Source organism: Tetrao urogallus (genome assembly GCF_951394365.1).
Source record: "Tetrao urogallus genome assembly, chromosome: 4".
Lineage (NCBI taxonomy): Eukaryota > Metazoa > Chordata > Aves > Galliformes > Phasianidae > Tetrao > Tetrao urogallus.
The window spans coordinates 12,946,566-12,965,582 of NC_136817.1; the positions used below are offsets into that span (position 1 = coordinate 12,946,566).

Below are 19,017 nucleotides of genomic sequence, written 5' to 3' on the forward strand. Positions count from 1 at the left end.
TGCTGAAATTTTCCTGACTTTTTTCTGTTACTGCTTTTGTACAAATTTCAAATTTGCCAACTGTAGAAAAGGATCTGCTGAGGAGGTTTCTCTCCAGCAGGGAAAGAATGCATGTCCCAGTCACTCACAACTGCTTGGGAATTCAGGCAACAGCTTTCAAACAAATTATTGCTTCTAGAGTAATAACTATTTTTAGCCCCCATCCTCAGTGCTGCATCTGTACACTTAGAGGTTACATTAAGGTCTAGTGTACTGTATACTTTAGGCAGAATAAAAGGAGATCTAAATATAGCACTTACTTGAACACAAAATAGATGTTCCAGATAATACTTCAGGCACTGAAACTACTACAACACCATACTGCTCATAGGTATAATGTCAAAGCATCATAGACAACAGCCCTTTTGACAATTTCTGCAATGGCAGGCAACATTTTCTTCACATTCATCGAAATGAATATAGGAATATAGGTAGGAATATTGCCCTTTGCTCACTTAATGACAATGTTCAACATCTGATTTCTTCATGCATTTTAGACTCGGTTTTCTAATACTGAATGTCATTTTCTCATGCTTTATATTCTCTCACAAAAGAGACACGTCAAATATTCAAAGGATGGCATGCCAGGATAGAGGGGGTACAAAATCTTGAAAAGTCTATAAACCATCTAATTTAAACAGTATCAAGTTATACCTGTATACTTATGTCTATTAATTCTGCATTTATATTGGTATTTAACAGTCACAGAACAAGATAAAAGATAATATGGTATGTCATGGCTAGGATCAGGGTATCAAATATTGAATCAGCAAGAATCCTCAGAAGATGTTCTGATTATCCAGATACATTTCTTAGATTTAATTTAGTCTTTTATTATGGTTACCTTTAAACTCAGAAAACGGTGAACATTCATCTTCTGAAAGTATAAACAAAATTTATCTCTGTGGACATTATCTGATGACTCATCTCTTGAGCTTGGGTTACTATCAAATCAATTTTATTTTTGTTACAACTACAGCTAATGTAGTCACTACACTGGCAATGTATACCATTTAACCTTAGGATTAATATTAATTTCACTGAACTAAAAACATAGACTGCAGTCATTTAGTATACTACCTAGGTACACAAGCATAAAATTGAATCTAGATTTCTCTGCACTTAAAAGGACCCCAGCTGAGACTGTTCAACTTTCAGGTTTAGCAGCCAGTTGAACTGGAAGGAGCCTTCTGTACCTGCCAGAGACAACATTTCAGAATGCTTGCAGACTCAGTCTAATCCTCCTGAAGTATTTCTCATTTTCTATTTGGATGGAAATGGTTAATAGATTAACTCATTCAGGTCAACAGGAGCTATTCAGTCTTCTGTCTGAATACAACCTTACTCTTCCAGTGAAAGACCAGCACATGAGAGTGAGAACATCATCCAAGTCCCCACCTTGGGACCCAAGAGGGCCAAAGAGGAGTTATACACCCCAAAGGATCCTAAACCCGAACTACAAAAAAAATGACAGCTGACAAAGTTGACTTTATAAATATGAGATGCAATGTCTTCCAGACGTTCCCAGGCATTCACTGCTTCCTAGACTTATTGTTTCATTTATGTGAAAACTCAGAAACAAAAGCATTGATTATCTAAAAATTAGCAACTTCAGTATTTCATAACAAAGCCAGAGATTCAAATAGAAATGATGGCATCTGGGGACAAATTGTGTAACACATGTGCCTTCATGCTATCTCTGCATAGCTGAAAAATGAAGTGTTCTCAAGGAGTACTGGATGATTCCTGGAAAGCTGGAATAAATCATACTGAAGGTGATTCAGAGCTGCTCAAAGTTGAAAATTGATGCTTCATTGCATTGAATTGAGAATACTCCAATAGCAGACCAGAGTTGTAATTTAAATACCTAAGCTCTCACATCCTATATTTGCATTTGGTGTATATGTAAATTCTCTTGAACAAGAACACCAACCCATGTTACACAGATCGTGACAGAAGTCATTCATTTCTCCCAATCAGTTTTTCAGTTTTGTAAGCCATAATCTTCCAAAAATTCTGTATGGTAAAATGTTGCCAATTATGACAATAATAAAAATTAAAACTAATTTTCAAAAAAACTCGATCTTCTGAAATTTACACATCTTTATCAGAAATACTCTATAACTTGCCATCCTTAAAAACAGTCATCTTTACCAAAACATGCTGTCAGATTCATTTTGATTGTTTCTTTCCTATAATGTATCAATTCACAGAATTAATCTTTCTACTTTTATTTTATTTTCAGTAATCAAAGAAAGGAAGCCATCACCCAGAGCTGTACTGTAAAGCAGAACGTTACCTAGTGCTGCAAAACACAATACATGATCTTTGTTTTCTTTAAATGATTCTAATCACAGTTCCATTGCAAATCCCTCCTTGTCAGAAAGAATGTAAAATTTGGTCAGTTCTGGAGTTCTAGCAGACCTGAACATTGACCTTGCACATCCTTTCTTTCCCTTTTTGAAGCCTCATGAACTTAATTTGAGTGTGTTTCAAGGATCAGTCTGAAGCAGTGTTTTTGAACTCAGCTGGGTCATAGGAACTTTCTCAGCACTCTATTCTAATTTGCAGGTTTGCTATAATAAAAGCCCCAAATATATTGCTACTGTCTAGACATTTTATCTGAAACAAGTGTCCTTTGCAGTCTCAGAGGACTTTTCTATTTTATTTCCAGTAAATCAAAGTTTGCGAAGAGCTTTGGTTCTTATTAAGACATACCCTTCACAGTCCAGCGGTTGCCAACGGAGGCAAGTCATTGACAGTTCATTTACATATAAGTGATGACTTCCATCAGGTAGTTGGCTCAAAAGTACAATGGACATTTAGAGCATATCCAATATTTCTTGTTCTTTGATGAGCATCAAGTGCCAATTTATATATAGAAACTGACTATCGGAAAGTGAAGGCTTCTTTTCATTGACCTTACACTGTCTTTTGCAGACATATTGGAACAAGTTCATTCCCCTAAGAAGAAACACAAAGCAAGTCAATACTAAGAAACAGCAAAACAACTATGAAAGTTGTTTAATAGCAAAAACACCCTCTCATACGCATTGGTAGTATGAGTTACTATTCTGCAAAACAGTCAGTGGGGCAAGATGCGAGTTCACAGGGGGCATGAACCTCATGGTGCCACAGGGCCATTTGGAGGTATGGGACTGCTGCTCTCTCAAGCAGCTGAATGAATAGTTGCACTGTCAAGCTAAAAGCCCCAGGGGAGAAGGAGCAGGAACGCAGTGCATTCAAGCATAACCCAGATGTCACCCTAGTACCAAATGCTGATGTAATCACAGCAGATACAAACACACATTGACACAGCAGAGAGAGGTGATTGGGCTGCTGTGGGATGCAGCTGGCTCAGACAAATGCAAAAGAGAGTTTAGTTATTGATACAACATTATGTTTGGGTGATATGGGTTATTTAAAGAATGGAGGAACCATTGGTGACCCTCATCCATATGCTTAGCAATAGCAACAGATTTTGGATCCTCTGCTCAGAGAGGATGCACATTACCACTCAGGTAATACCAGTTACTTTCTGTGTTCAGTATTGGAAAGTTATCCACAAAGTCAAGAACAAAGCACAGAAATTTTTAGAAAATAATAGAAATATAATACAAATAATAGAAAAATCTATTTAATAATAGAAACTAAAACTAGAAACAATAGAAAAGCAAATATATATATATGTATATTTTCAAAGCCAGAAGCAGACAAAGGTACCTTCCTTATAGAAGATGGATAGAGCCAGAGTGCGTGTCCTGCAGTAGCATCTACTAAAAATATTATCTTGTACATTTATGTTTAAGACCTAAAAAGGCAGAAAAAAGGAATCTTTCCAGTTACCGCACTATTTCCATTCAGAGAAAGCAGGCAGAATCCATACACCAGCATCAGTAAGTGCTGAATTTCCTCTCATACAGGTTTTTCACTGCCCTCAAAGCTATAGCAAGAGTTGTGCATATGCAACATGCCCATGCCTTAAGACTACATAAAGGAGGACAGTTATCTGATAACCTAGTTGGTCATTTCTATTCCAGAAATGATGATTGATTACCTCCCTTCTGCCAGATGTTTCAGCACCTTGTTTGGGCTGAAGGGGCAGAAACAGTTGCTGATGGACAGCTAAACTCCTAAACAGAGTCAGCTGAGAGTGGGGTAAACACTTCTCCTGGTACAGCACATCTATTTTAGAGGGTCCCCGATGCCTCTCATGTCCAGGTAGGCTGCATGTTGAACGAGCTGCTGGTGTGCCTGTGAGGCAATGGAAAAAAAAACCTCTGTGAAAATAACAATGAGTTTATTGCACCTGTTGTTGGCTGTGCTTACAGCGCAAAAGAAACAAGCAGTACCTTTTCTCCTTGATTCCTCTCTCCACATTAAACAACAGATTTATGACAGTGATGAGAACAGGTGTCATACTGCACGCACTGAGAAAAATCAGAAGTGCGATTGTTTTTTTTAGGCCCCAAATTCCGAAATACTGACTTTTTAGCGAACGAATTGCCTCTCCATTTACTGAAAGATGGATAGTATAAAGCCCTGTCCCTTACAAATTTGAAAGACAAATATCCTATTAAAAAAACAACAATGTTGGCTTATCCATTGCTCTGTGAAGATTGGTACAATTTTACACTTTTCAGTTGCCTAAGTCACGATGTTTTAATCTTCAAATTTACTGTGTACGCTGCACACTGATTCACCCTATCAAGTGCAAACTGTTTGGTCAAAAATGATATAACATGATGGATTTTCACATTTATTATGTTCTAGTTGAAGATGTCTTCAACATGAAGGAGTTTGGTGTTCTGCTTACGCCCAGATGCAATATTCTTTCCCTATGAGAACATGTGTCAACTCTGGAACTTGATTTCTTCAGACTTCACCAGTTTTTCAAGCAGAGGCACTATCAATTTTGATCAGAGAGGCACACTTCTTTCTGCCCTCTCATTGAAGAAGTCACTAATGCAGCTGACACTTGAAAATCAGGCTTTTTTGACTTTCGATGAGAAAATACTGCAATTAAAAACAAACAACAACAGAAAGCCCTTAGAAGTTTGATAGAATAGGTTTTCATCTTGTTTCACGGAGTTCAAACTCATATTCTAAATAAACAAATATTTAGCTGAAGTGACTTGACTTCCCCCTGTTCATAGATCCAGGCCATATTTGCAAGCAAAACTCAATGTTCAAGTGTCCAAGAAAGACACAATATAACTATATTTATTCCTACTTTCATTTTTCAGTCACTGGAACTCCTCAGACAATAAGTTTGCAGGCAATATAGAACCGTTTTCCACGTGATTAAAGTGAAGTAACTGCTGTTTTAGATTACTCTCAATTCCTTACTGGATCTTTCTTATTCAAACACGATATCATGTCCTTAATTTGGCCTTGGTCTAATACACAAGTTTTTAAACTAGTTTCAAAATTTGCTAACACAGTTTCTCAGTAACATTTTACATTTTTTGAACAAGAAGTCATGTCAGATATTTAAAATGCAAACCTCACAAAAAGGTAAAGAACCACATTGAAAATCTTATGAAGGAAAATACTGGAAAAGGAAGATAATTACCGCATGATCCTATAACTCCAGGAATCTTCCTCTATTATTTTTTATGCCCTGAAATGGGCCATGTTTTGCTGTGAAGAAGAGGACTGTGAGTGCTAGCTTAAGACTTCACAGCATCATTGGAAGGGACCTCAATGATCATCTAGATCCAACTCCCTTGCCACAGCAGGGTTGTCAAACACTAAATCAGGCACCAGATTAGGTTGCTCAGTGCCCCAGCCAACCTGCGTTCCTCATCCTGATCAGATCAAGAAAGAAAAACATCACCAGCACACAATAAAATTAGAGTTCCTGGCACCCATCCATAAAGAAAAATGGGACCAAAAATGCACCAGACAATGATACCTACAGAAGGACAGTTCACACAAAAAGTCGTAAGTACTGACACATTAATTCCTCAGAACAAGACACTCTATGATCATCTTCATATAACCTGGAGATATTCTCCTAAAATGCAAGATCAAAGGGAGCACTAGGGAATCAGGAATGATTGCATTACCCAAAAGAGGACGTGCCAATGATAGCAAAACACGTGTTTTTACAACTAAAAGGTAAGTTCATCATAAGGAGAGGACAAATACTGTTATCTGTACTGCATTTGTATAACATATCCTTACCAACTTTGCTTGTTGCAGAGAAATGCCTTTCACAGTAAATACTCACTTGAAAATAGGACCAGCACCCTGAGAGCTGTGTTCTTGGTATGTGTTTTGGCTTGCTTTAAAGTAAAATGAAATAGCATATATTTAGCTTTAAAATGGCACATATTTGGCACAGTTTTGATGAATAGGAGAGTTTACCATGTGGCTATTACTTTCTACAGAAAATAGACTATTCAAAAGAAATAACAAGAGCAGGATGCTTTCTAATATGTTCCAAAAGTAGAGAAAACAAACACAAACATGCAGGCAAACAAACAAACAAACATAGGACTTTGTTCTGCAAATAGTTTCACATGTGAAGAAACGGCACTTTGCTGCCTTGATGCCCACTGTTATTTTTGCAGGGAGGAGGACCAATTCAGTTCTGACAAGACTAGGGCGAATGCCATCTCAGTAACAGGTAGGCAAATGACTTCCACAGACATAAAACAATTTGTTTTCTTTTAAAACTACATATTATTAATACCGCTGATGGTTGAAAATATGCATACAGACAAGCATGGACACATACCCCACTTTTGTGCATTATCTAGAACCACATGACTGTAAAAAATTATGTCAATAAGACAGTCCCACAAATCACACTTTTGCTGACAGTGATCTTGCAGGGTGTGATTATCAAGAGATACACATTGTGAAGTAGGCTAGGGACTAGGTGGGAAAGGAAGATCTGTTTAAAAAGGATTCTTTCCTGCATTGCTACAGTCAAAATAGCCAACACTGTTTTTGGCCAGCATGTTACTCATGCTGTGCCTCTACCTCCAGCACGTTCCTTATGAACCCTGTTAAAAGGTTATTTGTACCTTCAGCACTCAGACTGAACAATGCAAGTCCTCAATTGGAAAATGCAATTGGAATTGCTGGAGAATAATTAATTACAAAGAGTATAGAAAGCAACAATTGCCAAGAACATATTATGATTTCAAAGTCTAAGCAAGCCTCTCCTCCATCAGTAGTGAAAACAAGGAGACAAGAGGAGAATAACAACAGAAGGGATAAAAAAGAGAAGCAGCTGGAAGAAATAAGCAGAAAGCCCCAGAATGGAAACTCTCTTGGCAGGATCTGTGGAAAATAGACCATATCCATAGAGTAGTTGTATAAAATAATCCATTACCAAATAAAGATTTACATAATACACATATTTAAGCTTTGCTTCTCTGCTCAATAAAGAAAAAAAAGGACATTTGACTGTTCAGAGAACAGTCCAAATAGGAAGAGTCAATCTAAATTGTTTTTGAAACTTCTCTTCATCTGCATGTGATACAATTGGTCTTTTGATCTTTTGTGTATGAAGAAGACTGTCTCACCTAAACTCTCCTTGTTGGGTAGAGTACATGGGGTTTCTTAAAATCTCGGCATTGAGATAATACCAGAAGTGAGACTGGGTAGTGGAAGTACATGAAACAAAACTAGGAGTATCCCAGAAAATAAACAACCCAAAACCAGAGTGCTAAATTTGTTTACAACAAAACCTGACCATAGAAAATATTATATAATATATTATATATACATATATATATAAAGTATTATATAATTACTCCTCAAGACATTTCAAGATACCTATAGAGCAGAGAAGTAAAACTCTGCCATAAGCCACATCTCCGTAGTTATCTGATGCTATTCAAAAACTAACTCGCTGTACAAGTATATTATAAAGCAAAAGAAGCCACTTTACAACATCTTAATGACACGTTGTGATGAGATACTGGCTCCTGTGGGCCAGCCTGAAACAGATCATTTAGCTGAAGAGCTTTTGATTTGTTCATCTCTGCAATTGTTCATTGCTTTTCACAAATGTTTCAAACACACTTAGCAAATAGTAAACTTACTATACTTAGTAAACTTACCTTGGTTGTTTAAGTTTTTTCCATCTTAGGAAAGTTAGAATAGCATGCAACAATTTTGCAACCATTAGTTATCTATTAATTTCTAAAAACTGTAGGGAAAAAAAAAAGAACGTGTATCTCTAAATATTAAAAGTATAGCAGCAAATAGACACATTACATCCATCGGCACCAAGGCATGGCGATATAACTCTCACTAAACAAATATGCCTTGAACTGACTAAAGACAATCGCATGACTTTGTCACATAGTTGGCAACAACTCTCAGAACTACAAGATACAGTCACAGAGGTAAGATGGAAAACTACAAATGATGCTGAAGAAAGAGCATACTTAGGTAATATCAGAAATACTGATATTCAGATTTTGTAAAGCCAGCCATTAAAACCTACTAAAATTAACTTACTAAAACTAATTGAAAGTAAAATCAAGCATGACCTGGTGCACTGAAAAGTAAAGGAAAAAGAGCCAGTTTCCATCCTTCTTTGAAAGTAAGGCTACAGGCTGAAATCTAGAGTGACATCTCTCCTGTTAGCCCTAGGAAACTATTTTTAGTTTGAATGAACTATAGCTAAATTACTTTTCAGTTTTAAGATATTACGATAGAGATGCATAAGTCACCTTGTCTGTTCAGATGGATGCTACTGCATCAGTTTACTGTTGAGAGTTATTAGAAGTTATAGCAATTAAAAAGAGCTATGAAGACATGGCATTTAATTTTTCAACCTCTCTATGGACTTAAGACTATAACTATTTTGATAACAGAAACAATAGTTTTTTTGTTTTTGTTTTTTTTTGTTGTTTGTTTTTTTTCATCTTTCTTGGACATTCTTTCTCCATTTGGTGGCTATATTTGCAGTTTTATAGGAAGGGCTGGGAAGAGTAGGCTGTCTCTCACTCACCAGGAATGCCATTTCTCTACAAAAGGTCAGAGGAAGGGCTGCTGGCCCATGGTTAAGCATCCTTGCCTTGCCTTCAGGGCAGCACCAAAGACAAAAGGTTCAGGAATGTGCCTGTCTCCAACAAAACAGGTTTATCTATCTGAGCACCTCTTTTAAAATTGGAAAATGCAATGTAACAGCATTTGGAGAAAGGAAACTGAAGGTAACTGAGTCCCTGAAAGCTCTTGAGAGACAGACAAACTCATTTTAAAGGAAATCTATACTTAATAGTATAAGCCCATTTGAAATTTACAAAGTGTAAGTATTTAAATTTGTTAACCAGAGGAAAAGTGCGGCTTATAAAGTTTACAATCTACATACATACAGTATAATCTTTAAAGTAACGTCACAAGATCCTCTTAAAACACATGCAGTTGCATAGCAGTTCTCTTACTGTCTAATTCCCTGAATGGGTCTAATGGTTCCTTTACAACAAGATTGCATTATGATACAGCAGCATGGAACTGCTGGTGTCTCAAATCATTTGTTATTATTTTAAATCTAGAAGGACAAAAGAATGCCATTTCTAAAGGAGTAGAAGCGACAAAAGAAACAAACAGTAGAAGACACAAATGTTTTTGAAATATAGCCAGGGTACAAACTTTTCTCTACATATAAAATAAAAAACTGCTGCATCATGTCTCCATCAGAGCTTCTCTGTTTTAGGTACCATATATTCATGCTGGTAAGGGATTGTGTTCTGTGCATTATGGTTGGTTAAATATTTCTCAAAAGTTAATCTTCTTCGAAATTTATTAAGTAGTAAAACTAAAATTCTATTAACCTTAATGGGATTTACACAAGGGAATTCACACATAACATGGATGCAACAGTAATGCTTAATACTGTGCCAGGAAAAAAAGACAAGCTTAGTGCAGCTAAAGCCATCACGTTTTCTATTTATGTAGTCCTTCACAAGGGTAATCCTCTGCATATTAAGGGGAGAAGAAAATGCAGTGGTTAGTATTTAATCTTCTCAGATGCCAAGTGAGATACCTTCACTTGCCAATAAAGGGTGGTCTTAGTGCTGTGGGACATTGGAAGAAGGATTGACAGGCATAATCTTTGCTTTTCTTATGAATCCTGAAAGTGCTACTGCTCACATTTTCTGCTGTATAATGCTGTATATGTATATGCATAATTACATACAAACATTACTATTGGAATACATTCCTTGTAATATAATATATATGCAATTCAATGAATACAAATACATATTCTCCTTGAACAAGCCATTCCTCGAAAACAAACTGAAGTAAAACTCCTCAGATTTTTCTCCAAAGATCATCCATCTCTATGGTTTCCAGCATAAAATTATTTGTTCTGTTGCCTCTAAATCATCTAGTTAATATGTCAGAGATAGCTGACCTCATTTGGGAATGCTGAGTGAGCTCTGAGTACGCATTTCTGAATTCAGTGGTCCTTCTCCAAGAAGAAATTTATTCAGTGTAAAGTTCCAAAATGCAAGAGTGCTGAAGAGCCGAGATTTCAATAGGAGGCAGTTAGGAGGTCCTGAGTTTCAAAGATGATCACTTCAAGGTAGGAGCATCACAGTGTGGGCTGCACAGAAAATCAGAGGGACCCTAACGTTTTGGGCCCTCGCCCTGTGCTAAGGAGGAGAGGCATTTGCAACCGGTTCTCCCAAGTGGGATAAGTGACAGCAGAATCTGGAAAACATTTTGGCTCCCACAAGTGCAACCACAGAACTCTATCTGCTTTGAAGCTTTGTGGAATCAAGCACAGCATCTGTAGTAAGCACTTACATCTGCTGAGGATGGCCACCATTTAGAAGAAACCTCCACCTTTGTGGGTTCCAGTTGGCATGTTGGACATATTTAGGGAACCTAGGTGATGGAAAGGTGTAGTTATTCCTAATGTGGTTATCCTGAAGCAGAAGCAGCAGCCCAAAACAAAGCCACTGAAATTGTGCTGCAATACAAAGTAGCTCATACTTAAAGAGTAAACCGTATTGTAATGCGGTTGGACGTACTGACAATTTGAAGTCTAAAGTGATGAAAAAGAAAGACTTCCTTATTTATTCTGCCTATCTTTTATTATGAATTAAATATTCAGAAATTGAAGTCTTTTTCATGCTGTTAGCATTTTGCCCTTCTCTGACAATGCAATCCTGATACACTCATACTAGCATAAAGCTTTCTAATTTGGTCTTAAAGCTAAAACTCTGTTTTGTTATTCTATTCATGCCATTCTGCCCAGAACTATTCTGAAGAAAGCCATTTTAAAGCCAGTAAAGATGATTTGCTCTCTGAGAAGCATCATCTGCTGTGGCAACATTCTTCATTATGTAAGATAAACTACGTAAAAATCTGAAAATGAAATTAGACATTGGAGAGATGAACTTAAGGGTAACTAACTTCTGAACATAGAGATAATTCAATTTTTGGTCTTACAGTAAGCTTTCTCAAACATAGACTCGAAGCCAAGCTACATCCTGTGAATCTAAGCCTGGATCCTTTCTTGCTTGGTGGGTAAACGGTTCATTTGCAATGGCATTTGGGTGCATTCTCCTTTCCATCACATAATTTTAACAACAGAAATGGGCCAGAAAGTGATTTGTCTTTACATACGTGTATCGGGAGTCTTGAAATGCTGATTAATTTTGGTCATAGCAACTGACCTCCCCAACAAAAGAACAGGAAGAACAGGAAAAAAAGCCAATCTTTTAATAAAGCATCTGAGATTAGACTGAATAAAGGCACCCAAACCTTTATTTGAAAAAAAAAAAAAAAAACACCTAATCCAGCATGAAATAGAGCAGATGTTTTTAATAAGCCCACCGAACATAGTGGAGCCTTTCCTCAACATTTAAAACCACAGAACCAGGCTCATAGAAGCTTGTCAGTGAGGACCTGTTGCCTGTCAGCACAGCAGCATGCCAACACAAACTGCACCAGAGATAGGATTGGGTATGAACCCAGTAACTATTTTGGTGCTGTCTCTCAACATAGACCATGGCAGCCTCTCAGCAGAGCAGAATGCACTTGCTGATGTCTTAAACTGCATGGACAGGGCAAATGCCTGTAAAATGAATAAGGCTTCTATTCACAGATGCTCTGACAGGTGAGCATCCATATTCCTATCAACCTCCTACCAAACTTTGATCCCAACTGGACATGCACACTGAGTTTTCAGTTGCAAAACTCTCTGACCAGAGATTAGAGTGTCCTTCTGATATATACTGCACACCTATCCAGTTAGGAAAAGCCATCATCCCACAGACCTTCCTATTGAACTCTCTATCACACAGGAGACTTATGAACACTTAAGCCACAGCTCTTTGTGGTGCACTGGACCTAATTCCAAGATCACCAAAACAAACACTGAATAGCTCATCTTGTATTTCCATTTTTCTGTGGTGGTACTGAGGGATATTTTACATTCAAATGCTATCCGCTTTGCATTAATGAGAAGAAGAATAATTCAGTACGTTGTTACGTATTTTCAGCTGCCCTTGTGTTGATTTCACCCTGTGTGAATGTTCTTGTGGGGATATATACCACTAGAAAAGACACGCATGAAAGGAAAAATTAGTTATACTGAGTTCCTTCTCCCTTCCTAGTCATATATCTGTCTTTACACTTTCTGCAAAATAAACACATTGCCAATAGGCCACATGATAAAAAATAGAGAGAAATACTAAGTGAGAAAAAAAATAAATTTAAAAGATTTCCAAAAAAAAAAAAAAAAAAAAAAAGGCAGCAAACAGAGTACACCACAATTCTTTCCTAATATTCTAAATTCTTTACCTCTCCTATCATATTTGTTAAGAACACAGCCGCTGCTCCTGTACCTCCCTGCTAATTTATCATGCTACACCATGCTCCAGGACCAAGCTTCCCAGCTTGTCCAGATAAGGCATCAATCTGTATCAGCACATGCCCAGTCATAATTCTGTGCCACGAAAACCCTCATAACAGGGAATGGAGGTGTGAACAAGTTGGTTCACATGGATGTAAGAATTCAGGAGTCCAGTCATATGGACAAGTACAAACTGTAGGCTGGCTGCCCAAGAACAGTTTATTTTCTGCCTTATTTTCCAATTCCCCAGTCATCTTGATATATATATATATATATATGCATATATATTTTAATATATATCTACTTATGCAAACATCTGCATTTATATACACACATATACATATATACAAGCATATGTATAATCTTTTCATGTTTGTACCTACATTATCCTCAAATAAACAATTAAGCTTCACTTATTATCTAAAACATTAGTTATAAGTTTTGATAGATTCAATTACATCTCTTTTTAAATAAATTCATGAAAGTATTTTTATATATCATTGCTATTAATCTTAGTTGAACATTCAGCCTTAATTGAATTAATATTTAACAGACTTCTGCAATCTGTCCAAGTATTTTTGCTGCAGACCAATTTCTTTCTGCTGCAGCAGTTGAAGCAGGCATTTCTTGAAAAATGAGAAACTGACAAAATTAGACAACAGAATATTAGATCACATCCTTATAAAATACACCTGAAACATGCAAACATACCTACATATCTGGGAAGTTCTTAATGTTAATATCCCTATCCTGCAAATAATCCTTATTCAATCTTTAGTCAAACTCCAGTCATTCAACAAAGCTTATAATGATCTCAAAAATCATTATTTTCTTTCAGAGAAAGTGGACGAGGAATCAGGTGATGAAACAGAAATGCTGAAATAAAGACAATAAATCAAGAATTTTAGAAATAATGCATACCACTCAAATAAATCCCTTTGCATTTTTTTCCATTTTGCCAACACCTATTTTTCAATTATTTTTCAATTAGATATAATTTTTTTTATATCCAGGAGTACAAAATTTATTGTCAGACAAAAGCCAGTATATTGCAAGCCACAGAAACATCTTTTGTCCTGGAATGACTTATTACTTTATCAATGCACGGATATTGGAAAAACAACATTTCAATTTTCTGTCAATATGGATTCCATCAAGACCACAAACTGATTTACGTCCAGTTTGCTTAAGCATTCTCTGACCTAATTCCACCAAGTGTATGTCTCCATAATGTGCCTTGTAGATACTCCCTTCCTTACAGGCAAATTTGGGGTTCCCCTCATTCACATCACATCAAATGCCTGCAGAAGACTGAAGGAGCACAGCTACGTCTCTTAGCTGTTGCAGCTCTCTCTCTGCTTAAGCCCTGAGTCAACAGTCCCAAAGACTTTGACCAACTACTTCAAGGCCTCATCCAAAAGAGCTGTCTTGCTGCCATATTTCAGAGCTCTACCCTGCTCACAGTAGTCACTGAATCTTTGCAATACAATCTCCTAATGCCCATATGCAGCAAGCATTTGCTGTTTACATAGCCATTAGCCAATCTTTCCAGAAGATTTCTTTCTAGTATGCCATTTTTTACTTAGGTTACAAGGGCAAAAAACAGAGGCCTGCAGGAATATGTTTTAATAGGCAAAAACTCAAACATGAAGTCACAGCCACAATTTTTTTCAGATGTGTTTTCACTGTAGTCATAGGGCAACTGAAAAAGCCATCTTTTCTGCTTTTGTGGTAAGACTTAGTTTAAATTTTCTTTTTCTCAAGCTGATTTTTACATTGAAAATAAAATTTAATCAAGAAAGACGTAGTTACTACTGCTTTGTGGAGCTTTGGTTGACTGATTCAGACTTCCTTAAGTCATATGACAAATCAGTGGAATAAAGGATGACCAGTGTCCCTGTCCAATCCCTCCATGCACTGCGGTGTTCACTCCAGCCTTAGCAAAACTGCTATTTAAGAACAAACTGGAAAAAAAAAAAGGTCAGAGCCTATAGCAACCGAATGAATCAAAGAAATATGCAAATCTTTCCTTATTCCATATTCTTCTCAGCCTGCCACTACAATTATTAAATTACAGGGTATTAACAGAAACTAAATAAAGCACTCTGAAAAGATTAATTCTGAAGATGCAAAATTCAAATGCCAGATAGAGAGCATGCAATTAGGTTCTTAAATAATTCTTACCACATTTCATGCTAATATTAGTACTTCCAAAAAACAATAGGAAACTGCAATATTCCCAGAGACGCTCCATTGAAACAGCACAGTGAGGCACAGAAAATGAACCTTGGTGAATTTTTATCTTTTGATGTTATGTACAAGTAACATTTATCTCCAGCTACAATAGTAAAAATCATTTTTGCTCTCTAGACAGAATATTTATATGATGATACTAAGAAAAAAAAAATGTGGTTTTGTTTTCTGAACCAATGCAACAGCAAAGACGAAGCTGTTCTGCTCAGATTTTTTGGAGAGCTCAAATTAGCACAAACTTTTACTTAATTGGGCTCTTCAAGTAAGTATGCAGCAATGAGCATTAGTCTCTCCTCATTGCTTTTTAAAACCTTTATGTCTATCCAGGTCCCATAGCCTTACAGATTTTAATGGTCTTAATGAAGAAAAACAGCGTTGTTACTCAATTTGAGTCAAGCAGATCTCCACTCAGAATGACAATGTCTCCATTCACAATGCTATTGTTAGAAGTTGTATCATCCTTTTTATTTTAAACCTTGTTATCCAGGAGTTTTTAACTTGCCAGTAATTTTTCTTCCTTGAATCTGAGGCAAATAAAGTTGACTGGCTGGATGGTCAGTCAGTCAGTCAATCTGTCTGTTATCTACACACACTTTCCACACTCCTGGCTGCACATATTGCTGATTGGCATAATAATCAATTCAGTGAGATATACCAGAGTATTACTACATACAGCTCAAAATGACTGCTTTTTAAAAAAGTGGGGAGCTTGGCAAATAATTTATCTAGTCAAATTCACTTAGTGTTCTTACGACAAATAACCTAATTGAATATTTGCAGGTTTGCAGGACTAAGGTTCAAATAGTGGCTGCCGACTGCTTGTGGCTTTTTGCATGTACTAAATCTCCAGGACAAGATCTCACACAGAATAGGTAGATATATCAAAGTTGCCGTGAGCTAAGAGGACAGAGAACTTTTTTTTTTTTTTAAGCTTAAAGATATATGTACAGAGGTCTAAATCTTTATGTTGAGATTGACATGTTTGACCAAGGAAGTCTATGTTAAACTGGTCTCTTCGTTTTTGCTGAGTGAAAACCATAGCATTTCAGGAGGAAGTGCAGAACCCAAGTAATATCTCTCACAGATCATCTTTCTTTTGAGGAAGCTCTTGCAAGCAGCCACAGAAAACAAACTTTTTACTGTACCAGGTCTGTGCACCCTCTCCACAGTCCTAAATATGCTATTCTCCTCTTTTCAAGTTAGAATTGCACTGGCCTCAAAGACAGGGGATCCTCTGTGATTGCAGATGTCTGATTAATTCCCCCAAAAGACATGAGCACATCTACAATATAGCTCAGCTTCCCACACTCCCACAGGATTTAGTTAAGCTAACCCAAACATCCCATCTGCCTTTCATGTGATTGGAATGCAAAGATCTTTTCACTTTCACAAATCTGATCTCTCTGTTGTTGCTCCTACATACTAATGGTGCTAGAACAGCTGCCTGGGATTTAAGACTCTTTCTCTTCCATGTACTGTAATGGTAAATACAAAAACTATTTTCTACTTTCTAAGTTATGTAATCCAAACAGGAGTTGCACGTTACCTGGAGTCAACAAGACGAAAAATACTTGCCGTATGGTACAGAGTTTGCAATAACATACACACAAAAAAAACTGTCTAGAACAACAATGAAATTTGGGTGTTAGCTGAGAATCCTTAGCCATGCAAGTTTCAGAGGAAACATCATCATATTGAAAATAAAATTATTGCTTTATAAAAGCTGGACCAACTGCTTGGAAAAATTGGAAGGTGAGAGGAACAGATGGTTCACTCTCAGATCAGGGAAGACTGAAGGGAGACAGTAAGACTTAGAGCAAGCAAAAAAATTAATATCTGAACACTCCTTCCCTTTTCTCCTTTTCCTTCCCCTCCTCCTCTCTCCAAGGAACTATGTAATGAAAGTTTGAAATAACTTATAACACTGTGAAAGTAACTGAAAGAGTATCAAGAACTGGAGAAAAAGTTATTAGCCCTTGAAATCCTGCATTCATGGAGTCATGCTTGAGTGAGAAGTGAGTGAAAATCAATCTCTGTAAGGAAACAATTATACATCAATTAAAGCTCAATCCTTGCTCTGGACCTAACATCAAAGGTCAAAATACATGCAGACTTACGTATTCTCCATTTAAGTTGCACATGACATTGAGATTTAAATAATCTCTTCCCTGAGAAGCATTCTAAATACCAGATAGCAAATACATCAGTTGTTTCGTAACAATGTTTCAGTACACATAGCTGTATGCAAACTTCTATGAAGATGAATGATTTAATTTTCTAATCAGAAACTTTTAATGCTTTTTCTTGCTCTGAAAGGTTAGCATTGTAAGACCACCAATGCAGAAGAGTTTCCTGTTTACTAGCCAGCAGTGCTGACATGCACTTTGAGCTTTCCAGCTACGTCACCACCTGTTGGCAACTTACAGGTCCTGTTAAGTTAAAAGATGGACTCAAATGAGTTGGGGAAAACCATAACTGCTTCCAGATATCAAGCTGGTATTTCCTGGAAAGATAACGCCTCACCTGTTCACTATAGTTCTTGGAGCTTCCAATAGGGCTTACAGACATCATTTTCACAATAACCAAAAGAAAACAGCCTAGCAAGTATTAAAACTTTGCCACTACATTACTAACTGTAGCATGTTAATCAAGACAGTTAATATTTTTATTAAATATGGTACTTGCTAGAGACTATTCAAGGGAACAAATGCAGTACACGAATAAGTCCCGCAGCAATGACTCTAGGGGAAAAAATTCCTTGAATAAATGAAATCCTATTTTCTCAATATCTTTAGAAACTCGCTAATGCTTAGCACTTTCTTATACTATGGACAGTGTCTTATTAACCCGTATGCCTATTAATCCCAGGGCCTGGTCTTAGGCGATGTAGCAATGAAAATAACCACAAGTGTGCAGCTTTCTATCTTTCTATGGACAATTTGTCACATGCACCAGATATTACTGAGAGATCATCAGGAACTCACCAATCAGAACACTAAGATCACTGGTTCAAGTTTCATGCTTCGAATAAAACCCTCTGAAATGTCCTTCCTGTTAATTAAGTAAGGAGTTTGCTAAGCAACAGCTTCAGCATTTCTTTTTGTGATTGAAAGCCTGATAATAACTACAAACGCTAGAAACTGGGATGTAGAAGATATTCACCAAGCTAATTCCTTTTGTGTTCAAAATCTTCGTTGGCATAAAGTAAAACAGACGAAAGTAATGCTTTGCCTATAGGATTTAAAAGCAAACAACAGGATATTTTAGCAGGATTACAGTGTGCAGTCTTCACTTATTTCAAATACAAGTTACTCACTAAATATTTTGTGTATCTTTAAACAATTTAATTATCAAACATTACAGTAAAACAACAAACATTTATGAAAAGTGGTACAATAAACAGGGCAGGCAAAAAGAATATACATGTGTAATAATAAACAGTAAATGTATTTCAAGAGCCAAGAAAGTCACATTTAAAGAATTACTAGTTTCATGAAATATAACTGACTTATAGGATGTTAGAAATCCTGCCAATGGTTTTCACATTCTAAAGATTTCAAGCATGAATCACAGATTTGACTACTGAATTTCTTTGACTTTATACATAAAGCTATATTTGTGATCAATTAATCAAAAGACTGCTTTAAAAAACAAAAAGCCTCTCAGGTACATCATACAAGACTCGCTTTGTTAGAATTGCAGGAAAATAACAAGGTATCTCCCTATATATATATATGGAAATGGGAAACAATAATTGTAAATTAAAAAAAAAAAATCTGTTATTCAGATTCACCATTCCAAACATCGTGGTCTTCATCTTTAACATTACAGTTTCGTTTTCGAATGGATTTGATTTTATGTTCTTACATAATTCCCAAAAGAATGTG

The 19,017-nt window shown here is 36.5% G+C and overlaps 1 protein-coding gene across 1 annotated transcript in view; it reads right to left on the minus strand.

The window, feature by feature from the left end:
- Positions 1–4,948: 4,948 nt before the first annotated feature.
- Positions 4,949–19,017, minus strand: part of IQCM (IQ motif containing M) — a gene marked incomplete at both ends in the record, with an annotated part of 107,927 nt that continues 93,858 nt past the window's right edge. Inside the window, 1 exon segment of the mRNA XM_079534651.1 lies at positions 4,949–5,055. Within this exon segment, the coding sequence (XP_079390777.1) occupies positions 4,949–5,055 (107 nt within the window).